Source organism: Seriola dumerili, unplaced genomic scaffold (assembly GCF_002260705.1).
Source record: "Seriola dumerili isolate Sdu_G_001 unplaced genomic scaffold, Sdu_1.0 BDQW01000800.1, whole genome shotgun sequence".
Lineage (NCBI taxonomy): Eukaryota > Metazoa > Chordata > Actinopteri > Carangiformes > Carangidae > Seriola > Seriola dumerili.
In genome coordinates this window covers 1009672-1029960 of record NW_019175055.1, presented here as the reverse complement: position 1 = coordinate 1029960, position 20289 = coordinate 1009672, and the positions used below count along the sequence as shown (strand labels likewise).

At 42.9% G+C, this 20289-nt stretch overlaps 1 protein-coding gene across 1 annotated transcript in view; it reads right to left on the bottom strand.

Moving 5' to 3' along the window:
- The window catches only part of nphp4 (nephrocystin 4), a 162883-nt gene that overhangs the window by 9935 nt on the left and 132659 nt on the right, over window positions 1-20289 (bottom strand). Inside the window, exons 18-22 of the mRNA XM_022765934.1 lie at window positions 16965-17102; window positions 13289-13491; window positions 11366-11589; window positions 4468-4657; window positions 3795-3878 (exon numbers count right to left, since the gene is read on the bottom strand). Coding sequence (XP_022621655.1) covers window positions 3795-3878; window positions 4468-4657; window positions 11366-11589; window positions 13289-13491; window positions 16965-17102 — 839 coding nt within the window. The remainder of the gene's footprint in view (window positions 1-3794; window positions 3879-4467; window positions 4658-11365; window positions 11590-13288; window positions 13492-16964; window positions 17103-20289) is intronic.

The following is a 20289-nucleotide window of genomic DNA, read 5'->3' as shown; positions in this document are numbered from 1 at the left end:
CAGAGTCAGATTTGGATGTTTTAAAGGAAGTTTCCAGTGTTCCAGCAAAAAAAGCTAAATTTAGAGAAAATTCAGAAAAACTAATTCTGTCCAGCAGAAATATATATTTTTATTTTTCTATTTTTCTTCTATCTTTGGATCCCTTAGCCAGTCCAGATCCAGATCCAGATCCAGACCCCCAGGCAGAAACACTGATCTAAACCACTCGAAGGTGAGTCTGAGAGCGAGCAGAGACTTGTTTGAAACCTGAAGAGTTGCTCGTGCACCATTGGACTTCATGTTAGTGATTTTGCAATATTCCTGGATCTCAGCAATGAACTTGATGATTACACTTAATTTATTTTTTTACAGATACAAACAATAATTAAAATAAGACCAACGTTGTAATAATTGGATTTTTTTTTTTTTTTTTTTTTAAGGCAGTGTGAGGCAGGTCATGTAAACGCTGTGTTGTTGTCTGGCACCAACTAAATTAATTAGTTCATCTGCACTTTCTTTCCTGCTTTCTGTGTGTGTGTGTGTGTGTGTGTGTGTGTGTGTGTGTGTGTGTGTGTGTGTGTGTGTGTGAGACCTTAAAACAGGACACAACAATACAGACAATGTTCCTGTGTCATTAGACATTTAGAAAACACCCACATTGTAATTCCTGGACTCTCTTTAGTGAAATGCAGAAGTGGAACTTTGTGTTTTCTTCCTGAGGCAGTTCAGCTCTAAATAACATATAAAGCTTCTTCTTTTTTTTTTTTTTTTTTTTTTTTTAAAAACACTCTTAAAGAAGTTTTATTCAAACATTCACAGATGATGATGATGATGATGATGATGATAGAAGCTGTACACTGTACACTGGAATATAAAAACTGGCCTCAGACTGCTGAAACCCCCACAGAGCTGCTGAGTGTGCTTTGAAGTTTGCTGCATTGAAACAGCCCAGAGGATCTGTCTTCACACACATGCACTAATTACATACGATAAGTGGTATACACACATATGCCAAAATATGCAAACACACTGGGATTGCCAACCCTCTCACGTACCATCATACTCTACTCCATCATCTCAAACTGGTGCTCGCCGCCTTGATTTGAATGACTTCATGCTCTGCATAACTGAAGTGGAGTTCAGGAATTATAGATTACATATGACTGAACCGCAGGATAGCAATGTTAATGAATTATTCATTGACTATTTCAAACCATAACAAATCAGAGGAACACACAGGTTTTGCGGTATGACTTGACGATGTGAGTTTGTCTGGGTCACACGCTTCATTCGGATCCAATTCCAAACACATTGTCATGAACTTTGCGGGAGATGTTTCAGGTTGAGCTGCTGACTTCACGTCCGAAGCCACCGTCAGGTCAGAATTTCCCTGTGACCAACACTTTAGTCCAAGACAAGGTTACCAAGAAATTTCACGGACTGATTCACAAGAAATCTGCTGTGAATGTTCAGGTCCCTAATGGACGAGCCCTTATGTTTTACTTGATCCACTGCCTTTCCCAGAATGCCACGGTCAGGCCAGAATTTCCACTTGTACAAATATGCACTGGGCAGATTCCCATGAAATTGATTGAGCACATTCATGCACTTTCCTCTTATGTCAATCAAAACTCAACTTTTCACACAGATCACCTGATCATCTAAATGACACGTCGCCATTAAATTCACATATCTGGGACGACCTCGAGGCTTTTATTCTAGTGCCACCATTAGAACAAACTTCAGAGTTTTAAGCTACATGTTCTCTAGAGGACGCAAAGACATGACTGTACGTGCCGTCCTCTCGGGGCTTTAAACTTGGTTATAAAGTGTCATGTTGCCACGGCAAAATAATCAGATTACATTGTAGAAAACTGTTTTCCGATCACTGCTGTGCTGAGTGGTAAGGTGCAGACAAACCAGGTGTTCATTTCAATAACGTAAATGACAGCATCTCCAACATCATAAAAACAATGTGAACATATTGTGGTTTATATATACTGTATATATAAATGTTTTTTTCTGCTGTTGAAGGAGTTCGTGCTGGGTCATGACTTTTACCTTATCCAGCACCTTTGGAATGAACAGTGACACCGAACTTTGAGCCTTATCTCTCAACATTAGTGGCTGACTTCAAGCACTATAATGCAGCCGTGGCTTAGTGGGAGCAAATCCCTGCAGCGAGGCACCGAAATCTTAAGGAGAGGCTTCCCAGGGGGAGAGGAGGCTGGTAGAGCAGCTCGTTCAGGCCACATTCTGTATGGCTCTAATGTTCAGGTGTCCACACACTACAAACTCCATCCCACCGCAGAGGGTTACACCATTATTTCTTACATTCATTTATCAAAAATAGACACAGTTTAATTCTGTTCAGAGCTACAATACAAAGTAAAGTTTAACTGCCTGAACGGATTAAAATATCCAGTCATGAGAAGTGAAGAATGCTCTGAAGTGACCTTTCCATATTTTGGTCATTGATTCACACACTCACAGAAGCTGATCCCTGCCAAACAGCAGCTGTCCAAAACGGTTGATGTGTGAGATTTGCGGGCCCATGCTGACCTGCAGGAGTGGCCCATATCTGGCTCTGGTGATGGGTGCTGACTGACAGCGGTGCCAAAGCTGGCATCCTGACAGCTCTGCTGTTGGGGCTTGTCAGCTTTAGCGGGACACAGATTTGATCCAGACCTGACCTCTTTGACCTCTTGACAGGATTTTTGCTCAGAGCAGCAGTGCTGACACTGACACACTAATACACAAAAAATGTAGGCAGACACACGCACGCTTGGCAGACTGGCAAATATTTCATCACCCTGTGCAATGGGAGAGCTTCGGGGTTCTGTACTCTACACAAACAACAGGATTATGGCGAGGTACTGGCGAGCACTGATGGATATCTTGTTTTCAGCAGCATAAAGCCACGTGCCAATAATGTAAGCATCGACTGAAGCTCGCATCTGCAGAGAGAAGTTTATTTTGGTGACAGCTGCAGCTGTATAGGGACTGCACATTACATCACCTGCAGCTATAGAGCTCATTGTTTTATCTACAGTAAATCAGAACAAGCACGTTCACGTCGTTTCTCTCTCTTGTAAACTTCTGACATATTCATAGACGGTCAAATAAACGCTGAAAGTGGGAAAATAACTTGAGAGTTATGCGGTGCTTGCGCCGTTCATGTAAAGTAGAGTAGCCAGACGTGTCAAGCTGTCCTCCAATCAGCAGATAGTTTAACTCTCCATCCTGACATTTGCCAATTGGAGAAGATAAACAAGGTTCAGTAAGATAAAAGCGGTTTGCAGCATATCACTTTGCTTGACAATCTCGTCTGCCTAGTGTAACTTTTTAAATAGTTGACACTTCAAAGTGTTCTTTGTGTCTGAGCTGTGACTGTGTGGGAGAGGAGAGGAGGGAGGAGGCGGCGCTCTGCCACTCCGCAGAGAGTTGTCTGGGATTGTGCTTGTACACTAGATGTTGTTAGACTTAGGGATGTGGCAGGAGGTTAACCCCCGAATCAAAAGCTGCGTGCTGCACACTGAGCTCAGGTTTTATCTTCCTCTGCTCTGCTGAATCTAATAATCAAATTATAAAGGCATATACATTAAGACGCTAAAAATGTTGGACTACATTACAGCTCTTATCACGGCAGGAAAACATACTGTACATCCAGATTGCAGCTCAAATCCATATCTTGCTATAATTCCAGCCTGGAGACAAACAAATCAGGGATTAGGAGGCAGAGGACTTTAGATGGAGAGAGAGATGGTCCAATACACAGAAAACATTGTGCGAAGCGTAAGTAGCACACTCTGTACCTTGATAGTTTTGGCAGCAACAATGTTGGACAGATTCTTCTTGGCCACCTGAGAACCTTTGCCTGCAGGTAAGAAGCTCGGCCCCTGTGAGGATTTGATAAGAAACCGAATGTTTATCTGAACTGAACATCTACCAAAAAACAAAACAAAAACAAAACGACACATATGACTGCAGAGAAAATATTACATCTATACATCAGGCCAGGAAACTGCAAATGATCACAAAGAAGCAGAAGAGAATCAAAGGGCATAAAATCACAGTTGTCCACAGGAGATAAGGCCACAGCCTGTGTAAGTGACATTTATATCAAACTGTCCTTCTGGCATCAAATTACCTGTCAAGCCTGAGTTACCATTCCATCTGTATAACTTGCCCTTCGAATAGATCAACTACGGTTAATAATCCTTGAGGTAAAGTGACATTTACATCAATGAAATTTCAACTTTTGTACCCGCTTCATCTCTTCTTCCCACGGGCTTCTCGCACCAAAAACACACCTTCACACCACAGAGCGAATCAATTTGAAAAGATTTTCCCTGAACCGGAATCAATACGTAGACTTGTCAAGTGGTGTGATATTGTGGAGAAGGAGGAGAGAGGGGGAAGATGTGCCGACTCTCTCCAAGAACTCAAACCAACCTTTCTAATCTGACTGCAAAGATACAAAGATACCTGAAGGGCCATGGTGTGGTCGCACAGGAAGCTCTGGTACTTCAAGGGAATGTGGACGCTCTCTTTGGGCCGGAGGTAAACCCTGGGACCCGGAGCACCCTCCTCCAGGTGGAACATATTCTCCTCCAGTGGAGTCGGACTTCTGGTTAGCGCTTTGAAGTAATGCCACTCCTCTGTGCTGGTGATGACACTGGATGGAAAGATTAAAGGCACGGGTGAGATGAAAGCTGGCTCTTATATCTTTAAAGGATCCATCCGGAATCAGAATCGGACTTGTTACACAATCAAGAATAAAAGGTTAAACCTGCGTAGCGGGACACTGAAATGTTCATTAGGTCCTGTGGTGAGATGGTGTTGAACAGAACGAACAACACACTGAAGGTTTTTTTTTTTGCTTTTCTTCAAGTCTTGGTTAAGAAGCACAGAGATGAATGCAGACGTCGGTGGCACAGAAAAAGTTCACGAGGTCATTAAAATCAAATGAGTTTCATCTCACCAACATGGATTTGCTCATTAAATTTAATGGAAACCTGGATATTCAATTATGTAAAAGCTACAGTGTAATAGGAGTCATTTGGTCTTGAGTTTGGAGCTGCAGAAAAACTAAGTGAGCGTGAAAAAAATGGAAATGGTTCATCATCCGGAGAGCAGGGATTTTACTCTGATGGTAGCGTCGCTGGGTCACCCTCTGTTCGACATGAATATCTGCAAGAAAACCCTGCGGATCTGGAGCCTGTAGTCGCTGAAATATTCTGCCGCTGACAATTCACCTAATCGACATCTCTGATCTCAGTTCATTCAGTTTGACAGGATCACAAAGAACTCCAAAGAAAATAAATCAATAGCAGGCTGGGGAGATCTTTGGTGATAACTTCTGCCCGTCAACAAGTCCGCTTTGTTAAAGCACTATAAAGTTTCAGAACAAATGTTATGTAATGTCATTTATTGCTGTGCAAACGTCAGTGAGATGTAGTGGGTGAATTCTGAAATGCTACAGGTGGTTGTGTGTGAGTTAGATGAAAGAAAAGCTCTAATTAGATTTAAGAAAACTTAAGTGACATGAGACGTGACACTGATCTTCTGAACTCACTCTCAGACATTTTTCCACCCTCTTTAGAATAAAATCATGATTACTAGGAGCTGTGTGGTATCATTCACTAGACTGTGGTAAATACTCCCTACATCCTGGATCTACGCTCTCAAAGGCATCCAGCAACACATCTAAAACAACACATTTTCCCTTTAGTGAAGACAAACAAACAAACAACAAACAATACTGACCCTCCCATTCGTCCCATTCGTCCAATGGGAGGGTCAGAACAAGCAAAAGTTCACTGCGTGGTCAACATCCAATTTGAGCTAAATTCCAAGGTCGATCAGTCAACAGTCCAAACATAATGCTTTCCTTTTTAATTAGCGTCAGGGGCTTTTCATGAAGGCGTGCAGAGGTCAGTGAAAGCCTCACTACAAACCCCAACGAATGGATTTCCGGGGAGAAAGCAACAGGAACAGATAACACGCTCCGGCGGAGGGAGGTCTCGTCTCTGCTCCTTCTGCTTCCTTTGAATGCAAAAAAATTTCACGCACAAATGCATAAAAGGAAGTGCCGCTTTAAACTTCAAAAGGTTCCAACACACGAGGCGTGAGGAGGTGAATTTCTCTCAATAGGGGAGCGACACTTTTTCTCAGGGCGCCACCTCACTGACATTAGTACGAGATGCAACAGTCAATTCCATTAAATTTATTTGGAGATTCCCACCTGTGCATTTGGAATAAAACACTTTGCCTGTGGCTTATCGCGACAACAAAGACTGTCTGTGTGCGGACATTTCACCCCAGCCTCCATGAGAAACCATCGGCTGATTCATTTTCATGGAATGAAAGTAGAACAACGTAGGAAGTGCAAAGGATAAACAGATTGAGACAAATAGAGCAAAAAGAGAGAAGAGAAGGAATGAAATAAAGATGATAAAAAGGATATCAAGAGAGAGAAGTGAATGGATTCGGGGGGGGGGGGGGCAGATAATGTGAGAGGGAAAAATGATGGGAGAGAAAGCAGCAGAGGAGCTGCACAGTCTCCCATCTCTGGGCTAGCCAGCAGCCATCGCTCACACTGGGCACCGTGAGGCCGAGTGTAAAAGGTAGCCATGCAAAACGGATGGCAACAGGTAGCAAACGTGTCCTCCTCGTGGAGAGGAGCCTCTGGGCTCTGCACCACTGCAGACATCAAAGCCACAGCTCGGCTAAACTCTGGCTAAGTACTCTGCCTTCAAAGCCTGAGGTTGGGGGGGTGGGGTGGGGGCACACTCTTTTCTTTTGGTTCCTGTACAACAAAGAGCTGACCCAAGGCCTTGTTTATGCTGTCAAGATCTCAGAGTTCCTCGTCAAATATTGGTTGAAATATTGAGGGGTAAGTTACAGCAGAGTGACCTCCGACTGACCGAGGACCGATCACTCAGTCCAGGACAACTGAGGTTCAGGGGCAGGTTTTGTTGGCAGTGTAAAACACAAGCACAAGTACAAATACCTTCTAGGATTCAGATTCAGTCACTTCTTTCTCAGTAACTGTAACTGTCCTTTTCCCCCCGGAGAGATTCCTCTGTCAGTTTGAGCGTTTGGTGCTTTTGTGCACCGGTGTGTCGGCGTACAGGAGACTATTGTTCGTGCTGAAACAAAGAAGTCTCCTCCAAACCTCGGTATCACTACCATACCTGTCATAGCTAAATGATAAAGTCTGGCATTAACATGCATTACTGCAGAAACATAACCGTCTTTCAGATGCAGCTTCTAACAACTACTTGTCATCCTAAAACGGCAGCTTACAGAAAACAAGTAGAATCACCTCCTCCATCACCTCTGCCTCCGCCACTCAGACTAGTTTCAGATTACATCCCTGTTGATCCAGAGTCGTATACAATATTAACCATTTGTGTCTTTATTATGGCTTCAAAGTGCCACCAAAATCTAATCAGTTCATCCTGTAGTGAGAACGGGACGGACGTACAGCCTGAAAGCAACACGCCTCCAGCTCCGACTGTTGATGGCGTGGAGACATAAAAACCAAGCAGAGTACAAAGTGGTTCAGAGAGCGGATTGATCACACACTCAGGCCTCCATCACTGAATCAGAGTGAAGAGCAACATTCAAGTTTCCAAAAAATAAAAAACCCACAAAAAAAAACAAGGACAAGTAACAAGTAGTCTGGGCCCTGCTGTGCTTCGTGGACCGTCTCTTTCTAACTGGGTTACTCGAGTTTGATCGTTAAAAGCCTCGGTGCTGCAGCAGAGACACATCGGATGCAGAAGCTTCCTTGTCAATTTACACATCTCTGGCTCTTGGTAGAGGTGGCAGACGGTTTGGTGTCAGGCCGCCTCATCGGGAAATAAATAAATAAACTAGCAGGGCACTAAGCCGGCCAGAGGACAGATGCGGGGATTGATGACTCTCAATTAGACCTGGTAGGCCCGGTGGCTGGGCTAATGCCATAATGATTCATCCACAGCGCACTCCAGCCTTTGTTGATCAACGTGATATATGTTAATCCAAAGCTCAGGCATGAGCAGAATCCATAACAAAAGACTTAGTGCGAAGGGATTAACAACAAACACAAACAAACACGGCATGGATACCAGGAGCGGGTGATCCAGGAAACATCCGCCATAATGGCTGCTGTGTGTGGATTAAAGGGGACATTTAGCATCTCACCAGCATTATGTCTGCATCTGTGTCAAGGACAACCTGTTTGTGCTGCTCAAGGAGTCAGACTCTTCTCTGTATGTGTGTGAAATGTTATGAAATGGTGCCGGCAGAGCTGAAAAACTCAGAGTTTGATAATGCAGCCACACAAAATGTGTTTGGAAATGTGGCTGCGATTTGTGCTGAAAAGACTAATAATTTATCTTCTTCATTCATAAATAAAAATGCACACATGTCTCAAAACTGTGAACAAAATTAAAAACGTGTAAAGCGTAAACGTACGCGTACATAATGTGCCGCGTCAAAGTGGAAAATTCAAAGACTAAATAATGCACCTACTATATGCAAGCAAGACGTGTCAACACAGTAAATAAAACCAATTTCAAACCCTACAAGAGGTACACATGCAAACACACACATATCAGTACACACCTACACACGCATGCATCATGTCAAAACAGTGAGCGAGCTGTGAATCAGACTCCCACAACCTGAATAAAAAACATCTTCATGAAATCACTTCACGGTTTTGTGTTGGTGGTCTTTTTCCGAGATGCTGTTGGTCTGTGATGTTTCCTGATGCTGTTAAAAAAGGTTTGTTTAAATCACCTGGTGATGTGAAAGTATAGCTGAAATGTTTTTTTTTCTAGTAAATTGTTAATAAAATAAAATCCATCAGTGTTTCAATGCAACAATATGAAGCCCCCAGTGGAAATAAGTTTCGTGTCACCTCACAGTACGTTTAGCATCACCTTCGATCCTTAGAGAAAGGCTGAGCTGCATCATAATATAGTAGTATGTTTTATGTATTAGATCACCGCTGGTTGTGACCTCAGCACCAGTTGCACCCTCAGCTGTGGTTGGCTCAGTTTAAAGTCAGTACCAGCAGCTAGATACTGGAGCCCGACTCCTGTCGCCTAGCAACCTTGACAACACCTAACTCTTTTTTTTTTTTCACAGAAACTTCAGGTTTTAAGTCTCTTGGTTTTAACAGTTGTACCGTTCGCTGTTGAACTGAGCTGAAACGAAAGACTGACATTTAACAGTGTGATCCTCAGGCTCTCTGGTCTCTGTTGTTTGCTTTCATTACCAGCACGCAATGAATCTAGGGATATGTCGAACCACGAAAAGATGGCCCAGGACACTTGAAGGAGCCTTTCGAAATGGGACGGTCTAGTTGAATCGGGACACAGCCACAGATATATGTGTGTAAACTTCATGCTGGGATTATATATGTGCGGTGCACTGACACGGATGTGCCGGCTGAGTGTCATACGGAAGATGCTGTATTCCTGAACTCACACAGCACAGCTACCGTGGCCATATCCATAGCAACATATATGATCATCCACAAATGCAGATGTAGTCCAAGCATTAACCCCACCCATCCACAGCCACAGCTGTATCCCTCACAGCTGCAGCTCTGCTCACAGACGGTGGCTGTCTGCTGTCGGAGCTCGACCTTTTGAAAGGAGTAATGAGCAATAAATACATAATGTAAAGTGTTGCGTCATCTCTCTCCTTCATGTAGTATTTGCAGGGGGGTTCCCTGAAGTGCCAGTGTATTATAACTCCACCAACACACTGCGAGGGGAACGCAAAGGTCCCTTCAGAAAAAAAAAAAAAAAAAAAAAAAATCTTCGCACCGTGACCCGTCAGTTCTGTACAACTGAGCCACGCAGGTGTCACTTAAAGAAACACAAACTGCATCCTTGAACAACAGTGTTTAACCGGCTCATTGAGATTTAATCGTCCGTGGTCTGAAAACCTCGTGTTTATTATTTCTCTCAAGAGACATTTTGACATTTTGTCACAGCAAGAAAAATACTGGTATAAAAGAATAAAAGGAGCGTTGGTTTACTTTAAATGCAATGAATGTTATAACCTGCTGATAAATGCTAATATGAAGGAATGAATCAGCATCATGAATGAGCAGTGCTGAGTCACTGCAGCGTGAGCACCAGGCGAAGTTTCACAGAACTCCTATAAACTAGATGATTAGTAGTAAATTGATTCAGTACAGAATGAGACACCGCTCACGACTTGTTATACACCGAACCAACAACAGACTAGAAACCATGACGACGAGACTGAGAAGGGCCGTCTTTTTTCTTCTTCCACTTGTGTTAAACTCTGTGAAAATCCTCTGCTGTGATTTACACACATAAAAACGGTCTGAAGCTCATCTCCTCTTACTTCCTGGATCAGGCCTTAAGCCCCGCCCACCACCTGCTGGCTCCAGGTGGACAGGTGAAAGAGGAGAGAGTATCAGGATGGTCAGTGGAGGAAACATCAGAGAGACTCAGCCACATGTTTGAGCCTCAGTCAGACCCAGACTCAGAGGAGGAGTCTGTGGAGACCAGAACCAGAGACTAGCAGACGGGCCAGAACGGTTAGCATCGTTAGCATCTTTTATTTGTTTATGTTGTTTGTTAGCTTGTAACTGGCGGTGGCTGACATAGTGTTAGTGGTTGTGCTAATGCTAACACTCTCTCTCTGCACTGACAAGGTTTCAGGTGTATTTAGCCCCGCCCCCTGTCCCCACAGGTTGACAGGATTGGTTCCTTAGGTTTGTGACATATGAAACCCTGAATCTGTGTTCATGAGACTGTCACTGGTTCACTGCAGTTCAAGGTGGAAACACTCAGTCACGGTGCTGATGATTATTTCACTCATCATGTGTCTGTATTATATAAAAATTATGTGGACGTTAACGAGGTGAAACACTGGGTTTTTTCAGAGGGTCATTAACGATGGGTCATATCCAGTATCATGTTGCTTTACGGCCCTCTGCTGTTAAGTCTTTTGTATTGACAAGGTGTTGTAGGCACCTCCTGATGCCAAGACTGGTGGTGAATAATTCTGAGGAACAGGAGTGGAGGGCTCAACTATCACAGATCCTCTGGACTGGTTGTGTCTGACATTAGGGACAGTTCAGCGTGAGGACGCAGCATCATTTCCTGAAGCAGGATGAAAATAGGTTCTAAGAACTATCTCCAGAGCTTCACACACACACACACACACACACACACACACACACACACACACACACACACACACACACACACACACACACAGTACAGAAACACATGCACAGTTGGTGTGTTAGGTCTGGAACACAATTATAAACTTGTAAAATACAGTTTTAGAGATGAAGCACACGACTAAGTTCCTCTTTGTCAGTGGAGAATATGAGTCTTACCTGAGCTCAGGGTCATCACAGTGGATGGTGACGGTCTGAGGGACATTAAAGGGGTTTTTGAGGACAAACTCCATGTACTCGGCGGAGCCCAGGCTGGCGTAGAGGAGGTGCTGCGTGGTGATGGCCTGGCTCAGCATGTTGGCAATGCTCTCCGCCTTGCTGCGCTCTTCACTGGGTTTGATCTGAAGAAGTTCTCCGGCCAGCTGGGCTTCCTTCGTCTCATCCTAACACCCAGGAACAGAGACAAAGACATGACAAGATGTTCCATTGTAACACCGGGCAACACAACATCATATCGTTTTGTTAAGTGTTGATTGGAAACATCCATCACAGTTTATCTAGTGACTTCCTGCTTCAATTTTGACCGGCCGGACTTGCTGTAGTTTGCACACACACAGATTTGAATGGTATATACAGTTATACCTGTATTAACTGAACTGTTGACTCATTTAAAAAATGGTTAACACAGTGTTACTGTAAGTGAGCAAAACAGGGGCGGAGCCAGACATTCGCAGGTTTAAACAAATTTAAGGGGCCGAAAAATGAAACCATCACGTTTTACGGAAGCTCCACTAGTTGTTGGGCAACCCATAGATGACGATATTTTCCCCGCAGCTAAAAGAGCTGCATTCAGAGAGACTGAGGGGAAATGACACCAAGTTGAATTTTTATTATAACTTATAATAATATATATATATATATCATAAACTTTATGAAAGATTCTGGGCTTTTGGAGAAAACATCCAGGGGCTAGAGCTCTATGAGCCTATGGATAGAAACAAAGGCCAAAAGAAAATACACCATAATTTTCTCCATGACATTTAAGAAACTACTCTAAGGCACTTTCCTCATTACCAATCCACCCATAGCTGCATTCTGATCGCATGTTATAGTTGGAACATGGTGGAGTAAACTTAATGTTACACACTTCTCATTCATGGTCAAGTGCTGTGAACATGAAATGACCTTTTCCAAACCTTTCAGACAATTATATTATTTCATCTATCAACCCTGGAGCCCTGAGAACAGGTGTTTGGGAAAGGATTCAATACAACATACAATGTTTTCTCGCATTAGGTTTGTGCAGCACAGCTCCAAAGCAGATGGTGCAACAGAAAAGGCGGGTGTGTGTTTTAAGACGGTCTTACAGCCTCTGACAAACGATCCAACTAAACTTGAATCCATGAACCTGGACTCGTGGACATCTGTTGGACTCATCCTTTTAATATTAAAGAGTACAATAAACTGCATGATGACAGGGATTCTGGCCAGTAAAAATAAATTAGACACCTCAAATTGAGTTTCAAAATCAGGGTGGTAAAGCTAAGTGAGTGGAAAAATAAAAAAATTGAGGTTTTCCACAGGTCTAGCTCACTGAAATTATGCTGGGGATAAACCTGGTCCAAATTAAGTCATGGCTATCAGCCCAGAAAAGTCAAATCCAAATTGAATTGCAAAGCAACTCAAAAAATGTTTTCTCCTGTGCAAGGCAAGACTCAGTTTAACTCCACATAGTATTGGCTGTGAGGGAGGAAATGCAATGTGTAAAGTGTCTGAGACAGACATGCACCGCAGCCAAAATCATATTTAGCATGTGCATCCATGGGTGAAAGTACAAGATGTGCCTTCAGGTAGAAGAACAATTAACACCTTCTCCTACAGTCGGTAAAACACAGAGGGGTGAAGGGCACATCGCCTTGTGAATTGTAACAGCGGCGTGCTGCTGCGAGGAGCTCCACGCCTCCATGACGGCTCTCTCATGACCAGAATAGAAGCTGTTGCTCCTCCTCTGTTGTGTGTTTGAGATTGAAGTGAGGAGGACACAAAGGGAAACACTCTTGTGGTCTCAGCTTTAGAGATAAGGATTTCTTCTTTTTTTTTCTCTGGCTCCCCATAGGCTCAAAGTGCAAAGATTGACCTCACCGTGACCTTAGCTGCTTTAACACCTTCTCTGCCCTCCCGCTGATGCACGGCGGCCATGCAGTTGAACTTGCGGCGCCCACCGTCGGGCTCGTTTAGAGAGCTGTGCACTCCGGGCGCGAAGTTGTCAGGTCTGATCCCGCGTCTGAACAATGGCACGCGATCCCCATCCATCTCCAGCCGGCGCGCCTGTGCTGTGTTCCTCGCTGTGAAGGGGAGACAGGCTGCCATCATGAATATATTTACTGAACAGAGTGGAATCTAATCTCTTTGCCATTTTGACCATATGTTCTAAAAACCCTCCAAATGTCCAAGGGAGAGAGGCGCTGACTGATTTAAGTATTGTTGGAGCACAAGAACCAACAGCTTGTACATAGACAACAGTCCAGTAAAACAACTGGGCCAAAGCCCCCTCCTCCAAAATGTATCTTTCACCTCCGCTGCTATCCTCCGCAAACACCAAAATACCTAATGAAAACCCCCGATTCATCTACCCGTCACCAAATAATCCAACCTCATTTGGACTGGATCATGCAAATTACCCGTGTTCTTTGAAGGCTTTGACAAGAGAATTTGCCTAATCCTGCACTTTGAACAACAATCACACATTAACAAACTTAAAACTCAGAGCTCCCCAAATCATATTTCTGATATTTGAAAACGGCTTTACTCCTCCTCCATGCAGTCTGCAGCCATGTGATGGAGTGTGTGTTGCAGCATGTGGGAAGATAAACCCGCGCCGGCTGCAAGTGGCCACAAATCTTTAACAGAAATGAGCAGCAGAGGAAAAAAGGGGGAGTTGTGCGTTAGTGAATTGAGGATGAGAGAGATGGGGAGATAGAGAGATAAAAAAAAAAAAAAAAAAAAAAGAGACATGAGGCTTGAACCAAATTGATCAAATTACAGACAGTATGAATCTTTTACAAAAACGAAATTTATGGCCTGGTCTAGAACCTTAATACTTTTTTAGTGCTGACCAAAATGTGTCTGTGGCACTGTATCAAAAAGCCGAGGGATTATTCTTGGATCAGGAAAAGTTGTTGTGCAGCTGCTTATATTTAGACCAGTGGTCCCCAACCCCTGGGCCGTGGACCGGAACTGGGCCGCAGCGTATTTGCTACCTTTTTTTTTATTGGTAAAATATAACAATTGCCTGATAATATATATATTTATTTTGTATTTATCGTTTACGGTCGGACTGCTTCTCTGTCTCTGTCTCTGGACACAGAACCAGGTGAAGTAAAGATACTGAAGATTACTGGAGTTACTGAACTTTACTGCGAGTGCAATAAAAAGTATCATCAGTAGCATCTGTTTTCTCCGCTGAGTCCTGGTGCCTTTTACACAACAACACTGTGCTGCTTAAGCTAATAACGAATCGTTAAGGTCTTGTAATAAAAGCAAACACAAACATTTAACACCAACCTTTCAAACAACAGCCGGTCCTACTCATATGGCAATTTTCAATAAATATCACCGGCTAAGAGCTCAGTGCTTTTCTTAATGTCTTATAATTTACTTGTATTTTACTTATTAGCATTGTTTTAAACGTGATGTATGTTTTGACAAAGTGGGAACTGGGTTTTCTTCTCTCTGCAGGAGTTTTCTTTAGCTGCAGTGAGTCGAGCTTTCTGGGCTGAGAACAAGCAACAAGGACCAATCAGAAAACAGCCCCGATCTGTAACTACTCTATCTGTCACACTGTAATTTAACAGAACAAACCGAATGTGTGAAAAGGAAACAGACGTATAAAAACAATGTGTTTCATTAAATGTATAGTTATGGAGGAAATTGATCTTGAGATAGATTTTTGGACAAACCGGGTATCATCAGATAATCCATCATTCATTTATAATTCAAAAACAAAAAATTTTTAAATCTGTTTCAAAACCAAAAAAGAAATAAAAATTTTTTGGTGTCAGAATAAAACAACAACAACAACAACAACAACAACAACAACAACAACAACAACAACAACAACAACAACAAAAGAAAACAATCAAAATGGTCAGTTTTTGTTTTTTTCCATCCTGTAGTCAATGTATGCATTTACTGTATGTATTCATTCATTACCTTGGTATAGATCGTTTGCTTGCTTAATATCACACTGTTATGTCCTCTTGGCTTTTATTTTGACTTTCTGACACTTCACTTCCTCTTTCTGTCAGGAAAGATTTAGTTATGGGTTTAGAAAAAAAAATCAAATCAAACCAAGTTACTCAATAATGATAAAAGGTTTTGTTCGTTTTGTTTGGTTTTTCCTTTGTTTGATTCTGACACCACAAACTTTTTTACATTTCGGTTTTGAAACAAATAACAGATTTACGTTTCTTTGTTTTTAAAAAACAAATTATTTACGGATTAAGCGATGATACCCGGGCCGATGACCTACCTGCGGGAGGACATTCCTAAATTGAATTTTGTGCCTTCACATAAACTGGATATTCACTTCTCTCTCTGTTTTCCTCTCCCAGTGTAACTCTTAATCCCTGGACATTTCTCCCAAGTGTCCTTATCAGAGAGTCACTGGGTCGACTGACAGTCACCTAACCAGATACTGTCCAGCTACACCACTTCCTCAAAGCCACAGGCAGAAAGGAGTGGGACAGGAGTGTGACTGCACGCACGCACGCACGCACACACACACACACACACACACACACACACACACACACACACACACACACACACACACACACACACACACAGGGTTCGGTGTGTAAGAGAGACAACAGTAGTGGAGGAGGTGGAGGGTGGGACGGTGAGGCAGGTAAGAAACAAAGCAAACAGTGAACAGACCGTGTTTGCACAGTAACAAGAGCTGTGAATAAATGATTGCGGCCGTTGGGGGAATAACATTTGGAGTGAACCTATGCATGAATTCATTTGTAAACATGTTTTATACAGTATATGTTGACACATGGTGTTCATCAGTGTTTTAGTATGTAGTGTGCCATGAACAAATGTTTGTGAAATATAATTACACAGCACTTCTATACTCTCTCCTCAGAGCATAATGTAATTATAGACCTGTCAGACCTGCTTTATATCATCATCAGCAATTATCTGCTTGTTTTCATCCACTCTTTCTTATCTGATACCTTAACTTATCTCTGTGTGTGTGTGTGTGTGTGTGTGTGTGTGTGTGTGTGTGTGTGTGTGTGTGTTGTTTCAGTCCTAGTCCACATTTGAGGACAAAGTTAAGAATATATACACCAGTTGACTGGCAACGGCTTGTCTAATTGAGGAAAAAATTGGTTTCCCCGGTGTATGTGTGTGCCTCTGCTTGGACTGCACGCACCCACACATACACACGCATACGCACACGCACACGCACACACACAGAAAATACAAACAGGACTGTGGCAAGCCACCAGAGATGCCTCTGCAAGCTCAATTAGGCTGAAAATTGAGTGGTTCAGTGGTGCAGCCAACAGACAGAATGTGAAATGGATCTGGTTGAGCTGATCAAGGAAGGAGCATGGTCACCGCCCAACTGAAAGACACTAATTACCCCATGGTGAAAAATACACACACACACACGTGTGCTCAAACATACAGTGCACCGACAGGTAAGTGGAGAAAAGCCTGAAACTGCATAGAGAGTGAAAGTGAAGTCAATTGATACGTTAGAGGATAAACAGGCAGGACTCACTGGGCCGAGGATTAAAGTGCTTACCGTTGAGTTGGAGGATGTTTCTGGAGGACAGACTTCCTCCTCTGAAGCTGCTGGTGACTTCTCGAGGTGTGATGATGTGAGGATGAGACGACATCGTCACGGCTGCTGCCCTCCTCCTGCTCGGATCTACCGGGCACCCTGTAGAAGAGAGACACCGTTTTTAGTCTGACGTTTTGCATCTTTGAAGGAGCTTTTATTAAGTTTTTGCTATTGCTACATTGCTAACGTTAGCATTACCAGCTGTCTACTTACCAGTCGTGCCAAGAGCCTCATCCGTCGTTGTTTTTACAACACAAGAGGTAATGACACGCCCTCTGAGCAGCTACTTCTTCAGGGCAGACTGGACGCTACAGTGGCTCAGTATTGGAAAGCTGGTTAGCATGCTAACTGCAGTAGAAGAAAAACGTAGCTGGAGACAACCGCTGGTGAGTAAAGGAATAAAGTTTGATGCTGAACTCACGTTTCTTCTAGACTGGTAAGTAAACAGCTGTTCACGCTAACGTTGGCTATCTAGCGATAGCAAAATTTACAAATAGCTCCTTTAAGTCATTCATGAACTTGAACCCACACACCCACTCATTCACTACCTGTACATCACCTACAGGCCAGGAAGGTAACACCTGCTGCACCTGCAACACTTGCGCCACCTACTGGCAATGAGGGTTAGGGCGGAAATTGTTTTATTGCTTTTCCATATGTGCGTTTTTGGCATTTGCACCACTTCTTAATTCTGTTCTGATTTTCAGAACAAATCTGAAAATAATTTCAATAACAGCCAAGGTTGTACTAGTAAGTATTTAGCACCAAATACAAAAGTAAATCGCTTTTTCTTTTTCTCTTTTGGCCTCTGCAGCTCATCCACCTATTTTCTTTTTTCTTTTTTTCAGACTAGTACAATTAGCTGAGGACCCCTGTTCCTCTCAAGGGTTACGAGGGTGCAAGTTCAGGTGCTTTGGTATGATGACACTGTATGTTCCACACACAGTTATCTGTGTAACTCTCGTTTGGATTTCTTCTATTATTTAAACATGTAATCTGTGCGATCCCGGCTGTGGCTCCAGACTTTGTGTTTGCCACTTCTCGAAGAAACAAACCAGACCAAGATCTAAAGAACAAATCCAGTCCCATGTGATGTGAAACAATACTTTTTCATTGCACTCAGTGGCAAAGTGAACAGGGTCCAGATTAAACCCTGGCTAAGAACACTTGAGGCAGGATCAATACATGGAGACAAGCCTACAGCGGTTAATTAGTGCCTGAAATTGCCGCGGAGGTCTGGACACGGAGAGCTGGCGACGTGTTGAGTGTCATGCTGATGGATGGTTAGCGCTGGCCTCTGTCCGGGTTGACTGAGTGCTGGGTGTCAGAGATGCAGTCACACAATTCAACACAAAGCTGTTAAATATCACCTTCAACAGAGGTGGTCGTCATCATCATTACAGATCCCACTTTTAAAGAATCATTTTTAACTGTTAACTGTCACAGTATTAGTTTCTGTCATTACAAAAGCTTAGTGTCACTGACTGAACGGCTCAGTTTGTACAGTTTGGTGTTAAGCTGCACAACCTGCTCCGTTACTACGGTGGCCCTGAGGGCTCAGTGCACTGCACCTGAAGACTACACGTGCAAATAGACGATTTCACGACACATGTGCTGCTAATACTCACAAACAACACACCAAACAAACAAAGGTGCTGCAAGTAGCATAGAGGACAACTGAAGTGTTTCCACAGGACACTAAAAAGTGATGAACCCAGCTGGGCGCACGTGTTGTTCAATTTTTTATTTAACCTTTATTTATTCTGGTAAATTCTCATTTTCAAGAGAGACCTGTGAATGTCATGAAAAAATAATAAAAATGATTCAATGAACAGATAGTCCAAAAATAATTATACAATACAATTTAAATAAACAATAAAATGAAAAACACAAGGAAAATTTAAAACATATAAGATGAACAGATTAGAAAACACAGTTTCAGTCTCATCAGTTGAAACCATTGCATTGTGTTCTGGGACGGTTTTTAAAATCTTGTTTCTAAAATGAGGAAAACGTATTAAACTATCCATTTTTAAATTGCTCTGCAGCTTCTTCCATGTGTCCGGGACATTACATCCAAACGCAGTCCTTCCAAATTCAGAGTTACCTTCCCGACATGGAGTGTTAGCCGATCATGTGACTGAGTTTGGTGCGTAGCAACTGATCTGACCAAAGACAGACGTAATATACGATGGTGATTTTCCCAATAAAGGGCTTTGTAAATGAACAGGTACCAATGCATGCCATGCCCTTGTGACTTCTGAAGTTTAAAAGCATTGAACAAGTGCACATGGATGTATCATAATTGCATTTATTGTGTTTTGTCTGTTTGCATGTTTTTTCCTTTAGTTGCAGTGCGTTGAGCTCTCCAGGCCACCGTACTTACAACTAGACCTCCTTCAGTTATTTGTTCCCAGTGTCTGTCCCGAAATGGCAAAATCATCAGTTTTCCGTCTTTTTAAAGGTAAGTGGATAAGTGAGCAATCCAGGGTGCTTTGTACTAAGACAGTGAATGATGGTCGATGGGTCATTATTAGATTTCCTTCTAACATTAATTCAATTCTGTGTAGAGCCTCTGCAGTAGCTGTGGGGAAGGGTTGTTTTAGACCTCTGCACAATACTTTACACACAAAACGCCTCCTTAATGGAAGTGTGACGGATGATTGCTCACAGAGCCACAACCACAACACGCAGCGGCCCGCAGCCATGCACCATTTCACAGGAGCGTTTTCAAATACCACAGGTGCAAAAGACTTGTTTTGTGCAATTTACAAGGTAAACTCTGGCCACCACATGAAATCTGCAGGATGCAATTTACAACAGTCGACTGAAGAAGCAATTAAAACTAAAGTTTACGGCTCTTTAAATTACAGTGCACTTTGACACAATGCTCCCATTACTCCCATCACTTCTTCCAGCCTTTAGAGCATCAACAACGGCACCCAGCTGAGGTGCTTAACTGTAGCGTGAGAAGTTTTAGCCTTTTTTTCAGAGAGGCTCTGGGAAACCTCATCCAGGACGCTTCCACATGAAATATGGTGAGTGCAGCAATTAAGTGGCTTTATCTGACACCTCAGTGAGCCTGTAGGAGTTTTGTAAGGGGAGCCAAAAGTACCCTCCAAATCTTTTACAGGCAAACTCCTTCATCAAACAATGATAATGTGCATCAGCTAAATGAGTAATGGGGAGCTGGTGTTGCCATGCAAACAGACACAGACAGGCAGTTCTGCAGATTAATGGGTGAGGTGCTGCCGTCCCAATGCATTCCCTCGTCATCCATCACCCT